Raw genomic sequence first — 11,471 nt, 5'->3', positions numbered from 1 at the left:
GCTCATCACCTCCCATGGGCTGTGCTGTGGGTGTTGATTGTGCTGAAGGCTCATACCTCACAGACCTGGGACCAGTATTTGTTCTGCTGGTTTTGAATATCTATGCCCCGTCCCAATACCCTCGACTGCTCTCTTTCCTTGTAACCTTTGCTCTCTTGGACGCTAATCACGTACCGCCTGTGAAGCATCCTGACAAAACCCTTCATAATATAATACTTATAATCTCACAATGTTTAATTTTGCATGGTTTCAATGCGCTCCATTTCAGAGCGTCAGTCACTGGTAGAAGAAGAGGAGACATGGTAAAGGAACTGTGTAAGAGGGCCTAAACATTCAATGGCGTGCTGGTCATTTTGGCCAAAGCCTGGTACCCCAGACTGTACCTCAACATATTATGTATTGCAAGAGCTAAAACGAAGTTCTCTTTAAGTCCATTTTTAAATGCAAGTTCATTTGGACAAGCCTGTTGTATGTTTTTCTTTCACATCCTGTGTGTTACATTGATTTTGGAATGCTCTTAGGGATCTTTTAATATGTTTTAGCCCTGTGACGTCATAAAACCTTTAGACCAACAGATTTCTTCCACTTTTTAAAGTGCTGTTCATACAACGTTCTAAGCAGCTTATGAAATTTTATTTTTATTTATTCTTTTCTTGAATGTAAATAAGGTTAGTGTTGAAACTGGACTTGTGAGTGCTTGTGAATGATGGGTTTGATTTGCACACTGTAGACGTTCAGACCATGTCTTACACACTCTGAACACACTCTTGTCCTCTGTTTATCATGTGTTACCGAGATCACGCTGACTTTTCTTATTGTCATGTTGGTGAATGCCTTATTTACGCCTTAATGTCACCGCACAGGTTTGTTCTCTGACTAGTCCATCTTAGGGGGTTTTTTTTGTTGTTTTTTTTATTCATTCTCTGTTTAAACGCTGGGATCTGAACACTTAAGGTTCCATAAAAACAAAAACTCTCAAGGGAAAAAAAAAACAAAAAAACAAAAAAAACATTGATATTCACGGAACAATTTTGCTGGAATTTATATATTGTTTCAAGACATGGTTTCAGTTCGATTTTTCAGTGCGTTTAATTTCTTTTGTCACAGCATCTGTCACAAGTGTTTGGAAATGTTCTGTGGGACATCAAACGAAATAAAATCGGTAAAAGACTTGTCTCCCGTGTGAATGTATGCTGTAATTTCACCTGCTCTGACGTGTGTGTGTGTGTGTGTGTGTGTGTGTGTGTGTGTGTGTGTGTGTGATTTGATAAAATGATAATGTAGCGAAAGTGTAGTAAGAGTCTGGTCTCCTCTCCTCTGTTTTTTTTATGACGGCGAAACGCCACGCTGTGTTAATGAAGTTGGCTCCTCGGCGTGTACTTGTTTTTCAGGCGTAGATCATTCAGTGAGAAAGTATAAGACACCTGCAGCTCAACTGTTACGTTGTCAACACCTCTTTCACGTAATCGTAAGAACTTTTTTTGTTTGTTTTGTTTTGTTTTTATGGTTCTCACTGTGCCATCCAATCAGACCTAAGTGTGCTAGTTTTCTTTTAAAGATTTTTTTTTTCTTTGTTTCTGTAGTTTAATTATTGTTTGACTTCTATTTTCAGGTTTTGATCCTGCTTATTGATAAAACACGTAGTGACGTCATTGCGAAGTCTTTGTGCATTTTGTTTATTATTATGACTGCACAGAATCTCACTTTGATATTTTGCAGAAGCAAATCTGTAACCAGAGTCGGTGTCTGATGAAACCTTTTGCTCGTTTGTTCTGTTCCCGACAACAACCTTACTTTGACTCATTACTATCTATTGAGCAGAGACTTTGTGTTTGTTCACACAGTGACGTGATCACACACCTGTGTGTACAACGCTGTGCATGGAGAGGGAAAACCCAAATCATTAACACACCACCTGTTACTGTCTCACCCACAGGTGTACACGTTTCAGTGGCTGGAAGCTTGGCATTTCAGCTTCAAATGGAAGAACCATTTATTCTCCTATAATGACCATTTGTCTTGCATCTTAACTTCTTTTTGTTAAAGGGCTTTGACATAGTCAGCGTCCCTCCTGATTTAGTGCTAAATTAGAGGTTGATAAGGCAGTAGTGTAATGGAAGCAATTTCGTAACCAGAGGATTGTGGGGTCAAACCCCAAGTGTGACAGGTCACAGCCAAAGAACTGACCCTCAGCAAGACCTTTAGATTCATGCTGGTTAGAGATATGCCACTTCTCCCCCAGAATGTAATAATTACGCTACCCCCAGCGAAATATGAATTGTTTCTGAGTGTAATTTTCGGTGGGATGCTGGATAAGCCTTTTCCAAAATGTATATCTTTTTTTTTTTTTTTTCAGTTTTAAGACTTTGATCTTTAAAACAGTTTAGAAAAGGACAATTTTAACTACACTGTATATTCAGAGGACCAAATGCCACTGAGCTGAATTGAAGTAGGAGGTAAGCCTTTTAACCCATGGTTGACCTTGGAATTGTATTAAAATAACCAATGAATTAACATTGCGGTTTCTTCACCTCCTGCTTTCAAAACTCACTCAGTTTTTATTTTTTTTCTCCCAAATAAAACTTTGCTGGTCTAACACGTATTCTCACTCACGAGGGAAAAAACAGAGTTGCTTTCTTCATGACATAAACAAAGAACAGTCAAGCTGATGGTCTACTTCAGACACTCACCCTGATAACAGCAGACAAACTTTTAGAGAGCTGTTAAATAAACATACATCTTAACGCCATCTCACTGTCATGTAACAATATTACGGCATTCAAAAAGGTGTGGCAGGGAACCGCTCAGATAAGCAGCCTTGTTAAGGGAAGTGGAAGCATTTATGGCAAAAAGAAAAAAAAGTTCATTCTGCACCAGACTTTGGGAATCCTCTCCTCCTCAGAGGTTTGAGTAGCTTTCACATAAAGAGCAAAGTCACAAGGTCTGGATGGGTTGACTCGGTTTGCTTTTTAAAAGAGCTCTTTGCTTGAAGTTGTTTTGTTTCAGTGTCTAGGAGCATTTGCCGTGAAGTAAAGGTGGATGTCCCTGTAAATATGCACAGCATCACCACTGGTGTGTACACACATCTTAAACCTCAGTAAGTCATATAGCTGTGGTGAAGTTCAGCGCAGCTGCGTGGTTAATTCAACCCTGGCATTCATACGGAGTAGTGGTTTATTCATTAGGTTGTGTTCCTATAGATTGAAGGATTACCAATTGTGCTGTGACTTACAGGATTTACAGGAAAGGCTGCATAACTGCGCACAGGGGTGACTTTGACACCAAACAGGAGAGGTTCCACTCCTGTGATGCAGACTGCCAGACAATCTTATCATATGCAGTGAATCTGCTCTGTTCTCTGTTATGCCATATGTCTTAGGTATACCACACAGGCCACACATCCTCTCTGACATTTGTTTTCCTCATGTACTGAGCCTGCTCTGAATGAGTAAGAATGAGTAAACAGTGACAGCAAAAGATATAAACTTATGCAACAGCAGACCAAGATCAAGACTGTTTTAAGGTCAAGATTGGTTCAACTGATGTTTGCCACACATGTAAAATCAAACCCCAAACAGATGCTATAGACTCACATAAAAAAGACATGCATGTAAAAATAGACCATAGACCATGCAATTATATATATATATATATAGAGATAGATATAGATATATATATAGATATAGATATATATATACATATATATGTGTGTGTGTGTGTGTATGTATGTATGTATGTACGTACACACATACATACAGTATACACACACACACACACAAATATATATATGTATATATATATATATATATATATATATATATATATATATATATATATAATTAATTGCATGGTCTTTTTTACATGCATGTCTTTTTTATGTCATGTATGTATGTAGTAGTCATAATGGGGGAATGTCATATGTTTTCACCTGTTCTGTGAAGTTAAGATACAGTTGCCTGTCTGCACGTTTTAAAATTTCCTTTTAGTTACCTAGACCATGTCATTATACACTTAGTATGTGAGGTTAAACACAGTGGTCATTCTTTATTAATGCCATTTGATTTACATTTCTCTTCATTGCACATCACATCCAAAGTCAACTTACACTCATGTCAATGTATACTTATAAAAAAATATGACTTTTTGTATATTTTTTTTAACTACTTTTTTTTTTAATCCGTGACAATGTGCAAAGAGTGAAGATTGCATGAAACCACATAATTCTTTTTCATAGAACTTCTCATTTTGACATCTTTACTCACATCAACTGGTCTTTGACACAAAGGAAGTCATCACAGGTTCAGGATCAAGGTAACGGAGCACTTCACGTGTCTTCGATAACAAGAACATTCATTCATTCATGTTTGTTAAAGCATTCGATGAGGGGGGGGGGCCTTTGGGAGCATAATTTAGTCATAATCAGATATGGCTGTACGATTGGTCAAAACAGAAATTGTCAGTTTTACTTTTTTGCTGTTGCTCTAGAAAACAACATTGAATCATTTAGAACTTGTAGACTCTCTGACAGCTAATGGGATATTACGTAATGCTAATTCCTGGGTTTGATATCATATCCTTGTAAATCATACATTCATATATATCAAGCCAAATTTGAGGTATAAGCTAATAAAAAAATGTACTTTGCCAGCAAAAATAGGGCCATGAATTAAAAATAAGTCCGGGTGACTGACATTAAGTAAAAATAAAGTCAACTGGAAAAAAAGAGATCTCTCCAAATGCAACAGCACCTCCAACTCCACATCATTATTCGATACAGTATAAGCTTTTTACACCTTGTGATGATATACTGATATTTAATCAGTCTGGAAAAGACCTTTCATACATCTGAAGGACAACTTCCATGTAATTAAAATGCCCATGCTGATGCGCATGAAGCCCTGAATACATAAATCATCTTGAAGCTGATTAAGGATGTCACTCTTAAATAGAATAATATAAATTATGAACAAATTAATTATGCTTATTACGAAAACTTCGTGGGAATATCAGATGAATAATTTGTTTCAAACAACCCCCGTTGTTATGTACTGATTCATGTACCACAAATGTAATCGCAGACTTAATTGTTTTTGGGGGTTTTGTTTTGGTTTTTTTTGTTTTGTTTTTTGTTTTCTTGTTTTGTTTCAGTTTTGCTTTTTTCTTTTTTTTTTTCTTTCTTTCTTTTTTTTTTTTTTGCAATGCCTGGTTAAACGTATTTGGTTAAATTTACATCAAGGGAGCCATCTGTTATTTCTTGTCTGCTGATTTTTCACATGGATTCTCAACACATAGTGTTGTGATTATAAATTGCTTTAATGTCACTCGGTTTCACTTCTCAGCTTTCACCATCAAACACAGCACACCGGTTATGCTCTACCCTGGTTGGGACAGTCTAAGAAAAAAGAGGGAGTGTTCTTCCATAACTTAGGGCATATCTTGAAAATAATTTTCTATAGAAAAAGCTATTCTTTTGCAGTTGAACATAAGCATATGCAAACCCTGAACTTCAGAAAAATGGCTTCAGAGGAGCCTCTGTGAAATGTTTCATATAAAAAACAAAACAAAAACAAAAACAAAAGCCAACAAACATTAAACATGAATCCCAGAATTAAAAAAAAACAAAAAACAACTAATTCAAAGATCCAAATCAAATGCAAAGAGAATTTCATAACTACATTCTGTCAGCAAATGACTGATGCACCACCAACAGGCTTTCTCTCTACATGGTAAGGACACAGTGCTCGAATCTTCTTCTGGCCTCTAAGAACTCTCAGCAGTGGAACTTGAAAACAGCGAGAATAATCCTTTTGTATTCCTTTCGGAAATTGTGGTTGAGTACGCCGTAGATGACAGCGTTCAGACAGCTGTTGAAGTAGGCCATGAAGTAGCTGGCTGTGAAGAGCCACTCGGGTATGGCTTGACTCAGTCTGGGCTGGAGAGCCACCGCCAGGCCGATAAAGTTCAACGGAGCCCAGCACACGGCGAACAGCACAAACACCACGAACATGGTTAGGAAGTTGCGGAAGTCATGGGGCTTGATCTTGGGCCGGCTGTCCGGCTTGACCCGCTTGCGCACCTGGATGACGAGGATCCAGATGCGCAGGTAGCAGTAGGTGACGATGCTGATGGGCAGGATGAAGTGCACGACGACCACCGTGATGGTGTACAGCGAACTGACGGACTGGGCGAAGGTGCAGGAGTAGACCCGCGGGTCGTACTGCAGGGACTCCACAAACCAGTTGGGCACAATGGCCAGAACGGTGAGCGTCCAGACCAGGACAACGTAGCACACGGTGTTCCTGTTGGAGAAGATCTTGTCGTACTTGAGGCTGTGGCAGATGTAGCAGTAACGGTTGATGGCTATACCCGTGATGTTGAAGATGGAGCCGATGACACTCAGGCCCATTAGGAAGCCACTGATTTGGCAGTGGATGTTACCAGCAATCCACCGATCGTGGAAGATCGCCGTCAGGACCAGAGGGTATGGATAAATGGCTACCACGAGATCTGCGACTGCCAAACTCACCACAAAAGCATTGCCTGTCATGGAAACAACAGAAATCATGATCAGTGATCTGAAGTATTTGACTTTTTTATCGTCGTACGAACGCAGCGTGTCATCATAGCGTCACCCCAAAAATGAGCTGTTTATAATCTAGTCTGACCAAACTTGTAAACATATCACTGTCATCTCCAAACCTCTCACATCCTTTGTCAGTTTTTGTTGAGTTTTCTTCCTTTCCTTTTCACATTTAATGAAGTGCCATGAACAAGCGAAATTTCTAAATGATAAAGAACCGACATGGTTTATGTATTATCAGAATGAAATGGATACTGATACGTGATGTGACTTGCAAAGAGGAATACTGTGGTGATTCCAAGTGAGCTGTCACTATTAGAGTGAATCTGAAAGGGGGGGGAGCAAGAGAAGCTACAAGCAATGCATGAAGAATGTTCTTTGAACTTTGCAGGGGCCGGAATTTAAAACTATGTGGACAACCTTGTTGCAAATCGGCCTGACCGTTAAATTAAAACAGATCATGTTGAGCTTCAATACCTTTTTAAATATTTTAAAAGATAACTTCGTTTTTCCACGGTTTCCACGGCTTAAAAAAAAAAGAAGAATAAAACAGCTCAAATGAAGCCCAACTGTGTGACTGCAGGCTATGTTTTACAATTGCATTATTAATGAGCTGGTATCTCACATGAGCAAGTATTAATCCTGAATCAAGAGTCGGTTGGATGTATTGCATGGATCTGGCTTTCAAAATTAGAGCTGCTATCATCTGAAGAGGATGTTTGCAGATGCCAAGCAACTGCCAAACACAGATAATAAAGACGTGAAAAAGAAAAAGAAAAAAAAATAGCTGCCTTGTGTGTTCATTAAAGGAGTGACTGATAATGCACAGAGCCTCCTAGTGAGTAATTCTGGTCTGTGTTTGCTCTCTCTGCTCATCCTGACATTCAAACATTCAACACGCCCTGCTCAGCACGATCAGTTCTCTTTGGGGGGAGAGAGAGAGAGAGAGAGAGAGAGGGAGAGAGAGAGAGAGAGAGAGAGAGAGAACTAAACACTGACTCAGCAACCGTAAAGACATTGGTCTGGCTGAAGTTTGAGAAGTTAAATGCAAATAGATTCCTTTCAGTCGTCGCAAACTTCAGATCAGACAATAATAACACCACTGGCCAATTACATGAATGAGTGTAAACTTTAACTTTGGAGGCGTTTTCTCCACTGCACTCAGGTGAACAAAGTAGCCATTGAAAAGAAGATGTGATTATTTTTTTTATCAGGTTTTTAATCAATGACAAGGCAAAATACATTGTCATGGAACAGGGACCCTGGAAACAGATAAGGCACCCTGACAGAGAGAGAGAGAGAGAGAGAGAGAGAGAGAGAGAGAGAGAGAGAGAGAGAGAGCGAGGGAGAGAGAGACAGAGACAGAGACAGAGACAGAGACAGAAAGCTTGTAGTCTCATTTGCTTGTGTTATGGAACAATCCTGCTTTGCCTTTAAAACAGACAGCGTGTTTAAGACAATGAAGACATGTAGTGTAGCTCCTGTTCTTTAAAAATGCTGATAGGTTTAACAAACAACCGTACTCTGACCTGACTTGTGCAATGTGTAAGTAGCCTATGGAATACCTGTATGTCTTCTCTCCTGACTTTAACAATAAATCTACAGGGCCTTTAACAGATGTTTAGCCATAAATTTAAATATACTGTCTCACACTGTTTGTAATGGGAACATACAAACTCTTATGTCGGTAAGACCTCCACTTTTCCATCACAGATTAGGTTAGCTAAGGCATTTCACATTAATTTAATGTCTCTTATATCATGTTGTCTCATATTGTCTTCATGTGACCTGGTTCATTTCTTCCTCGTCTATCGTGGATATGCCCCTTCTGTTCTGAATTTTAGAGGCTTTTAATTTGTGACATCAGAGATGGTTTTGACTGCCCAGCACTGCTCAGTCACAGGGATTTGAACACTCTGCGTTAGAGGAGCAGACACATTAGCCGCCAATCATATTTGATATAATCGGTACCTCAGATGAAAGGAAAACCTATTGATAAATTCATTACTTTGTGAGTCACATACGCTGGAAAATTGCTGTGTCTTGCGTTTAATGGGCTCTCAGTGTAGACTGCAAATTGAATTAAGGCAGAAGTTGTGTGTCACACTGAAATGGAGAAAGCTGCTACAGAATAGAATGAAGACAATTAGGCTACGTCAGCGGATGCTGTGATTGTTATAAACCATCTCTGCCATTCACTACAACTGTAACACCCAGCAGGATACCACTGCTGTTCATTTACACATATTTCACATAGACTTAGCAAAGATGCACCCGTCCAATCAGAATACAGCTGATGAATGAATGCATGAATGAATGGATGAATGAATGAATGGGAGATAGCCAACATCAGTATCTAATTATCAGTGAGCAATTCTTAGAAATTTCACCTGAACCAGCACATATTCAAAGGTCACTGGTACTTTTGTCTACTCATCGAAAACGAATGAGCCTGAGGAGCAGAGGTATGGCTTCAGAAGGGCCTGTCTGTAGACATGTCCACTTCCTTTGTTATGTCCACTTAACCGCTCTGCCAAAACACGTGGATGCTTCTGGATTTTGTGAGTGACGTGTTCAAGTTCAACGTGATGCAAGTCAAATGCCGGGACTGGGTCGGACAGGACACATATATACGTCCTAGTTACCCATAAGGTAATGTCCAATGAATCAAGGTGAAAGAAAGAGGCGTTAAAGCTGATGCTGCATTGTATGCGTGTGTGTGTGTGTGTGTGTGTGTGTGTGTGTGTGTGTATTTGCATGTTTGTGTGTGTGTGTGTGTGTGTGTGTGTGTGTGTGTGTGTGTGTGTGTGTGTATTTGTATGTTTGTGTGTGTGTGTGTGTGTGTGTGTGTGTGTTATGACATGACTCAGAGTACATCAGTAAGACGATAGGTCCGTGTCACTGTGTGTGCGTCCACGCTGAGTTTCCATACACTGTCCTCTCCTGGAGGTCAGTTTAGATTAAAAGCGTGGATGGACATTGGCATTGATCCGGGATGGAGAAAAAACTGGCATGTCTAGTGGTGGAATGAAGCCAAAGGCGGCAGGGATATCTCCTGCCTGTAGGCTAAACTTTGACTCACTTGTAAAACCCACACATGTCTGAGAATGTAACCAAGTATGGAGTCTAATCAAAACATTTTCGGAATTTAATGTCACTGAACATTTTGTTATTTACGGACAGCTGTTTGATGTGATTGTACACTTGACCAAGGTATTGTAAAATTATACTGACATTCAGTTGCAACTGATTAGGCTTCATGAATACACATTCAGAAATTTTAAATCATTTTAAAACTGAAGTTAATTTCTCTCCCACAACAGGTGCACATTTTAACTTAAGACACATCACAAATACAGAGCCTCTGTATTTATTTATCTGTTTGTTTGCTTTCTTGTTTGTTTGTTTGTTTTCTCTCCTGGTGTGGCACTGGGAGCCATACAGTTCTTTCAGGGGGGAAGAAACAATCTGAAACTTCATCGTCTTAATTCCCTATAAGAAAAGGACATTTTCAGAGCACTGTGTTCCCTCGATAAAACTGCGTGCTGTCGCCGGAAGGTGACACACAGCGCGTGCAAACAGCTGACGCGACCATACAGCCATCGCGCCACAAGGCGCAAGCATCAACGTCTCTGTAGCTGTTTCAGCGCTTCAGTCAAAACAATGTGACAAATACACAAGGGTGACTGACAAACTGAAAAACTCCTCACTAGAAATCATTGCCAGATTGAGAAAAATTAAGACTCATAATTATGCTTCCAGATGTTTTTCTGCATCCGGTCCGAAGCCTCGCTAGGTGACGACTGTTTAACCAGACCGAGATCGGTTTTTAAAAAAAACTGGCTTAATAGTTTACCCTCAGCGGTTAACCTCAATTGTCAACTTAAAGATGCTTCAACTGAGAAATGAAGACTTCAAACAAAATGCAGAAAGACATATGGCAGGTAAAAACAAAGTTAAAGTTTAATTTTACCTGCTTTCCTGAGTTTTCTGTTTCTGAAGACTGAGACGATGACCAATAGGTTGCCCAGTATATCAACAATAATGGTGGTGATCAGGACACTGGCGAGTATGGTAACCACCCATGGAAATGGAGGGTACTGGCTTTCCTCATTCCCAGACGAAATGTTTTTTAAAGGGGCATTTGTTCCCTCCACCATGCTCACTTCATCCTCAGATCCATGGGATACTTCAGAGCGGCATAGCCCTCCGTACCACTTGCATCCAGTCAGTCGTTCCTGCATCCACCGCGAAGTTCTGGCGTTTCTACTTCAAATATCGCACGCTTGATTTTCGTCTTCCATTCCGGGGCATTTCAATCGCCACAACAAAATATATTTCATTGTAAAAACACGTTTCAGAAAGAACAGTACAGTGGGAGTACAGTGGTAATTGTTAGAATATTACATTAAGATTGTCCCAAAAGGCACTTACCAGACTTATAACATAACCCTTGTGTTTAAAATAAAATTTTGATTTTGCATATTACGCCGAGGAAGTCCCATACAAAAGCAACCGTTCTTGAAATCCTTCTACTACACTTAGCGCTCAGATGTAATGAGATATTTAACTATAACTTCCCTCATACGTTTGCCGACGAGTTTCATGTATTTTTTCGTATAAACCTGCGAACTGGTAAAATCCATATAGATTCTGGTGTGTGATTCATAACTGTTGTTAAGCCTTTATAATAAGTCGATTTGCAGCTGCTTTGAGCTTTCAGTCGCAATGATAGAAACGCGTTTGCGCTGACATTCATTCATAAATCCGGTTCTTATTCATGTTACACATGGTCACGGTCTTCATTCATAGCTGCTGTTTACAGTCTTCATTCATTACAATATTCGTTGTCATTGCTGGAAAAATCCAAGTTCAAAACTTCGGATACACA

The 11,471-nt window shown here is 39.6% G+C and overlaps 1 protein-coding gene across 1 annotated transcript; it reads right to left on the bottom strand.

Moving 5' to 3' along the window:
• Positions 1 to 5,770: 5,770 nt before the first annotated feature.
• mtnr1al (melatonin receptor type 1A like) lies at positions 5,771 to 10,824 on the bottom strand. Its single transcript, XM_030794275.1, has 2 exons — positions 10,554 to 10,824; positions 5,771 to 6,540 (listed from the first exon to the last, which is right to left on the bottom strand). The coding sequence occupies exons 1-2, from the start codon at positions 10,822 to 10,824 to the stop codon at positions 5,771 to 5,773; spliced, it is 1,041 nt and encodes a 346-aa protein (XP_030650135.1).
• Positions 10,825 to 11,471: the final 647 nt, after the last annotated feature.

The sequence above is a fragment of the Chanos chanos genome, chromosome 2 (genome assembly GCF_902362185.1).
Source record: "Chanos chanos chromosome 2, fChaCha1.1, whole genome shotgun sequence".
NCBI classification, from domain to species: Eukaryota; Metazoa; Chordata; class Actinopteri; order Gonorynchiformes; family Chanidae; genus Chanos; species Chanos chanos.
The sequence above is the reverse complement of the archived record's forward strand: the minus strand, read 5'-3'. Positions and strand labels throughout refer to the sequence as shown.

Bases quoted from the DNA above. Each gene is read 5' to 3' on its own strand.
- mtnr1al (XM_030794275.1), bottom strand. From the start codon at position 10,824: ATGCAGGAACGACTGACTGGATGCAAGTGGTACGGAGGGCTATGCCGC. The intron at 6,541-10,553 runs GTAAAATTAAAC...TTTCCATGACAG, and splicing joins CAGAAAACTCAGGAAAGCAG to GCAATGCTTTTGTGGTGAGT.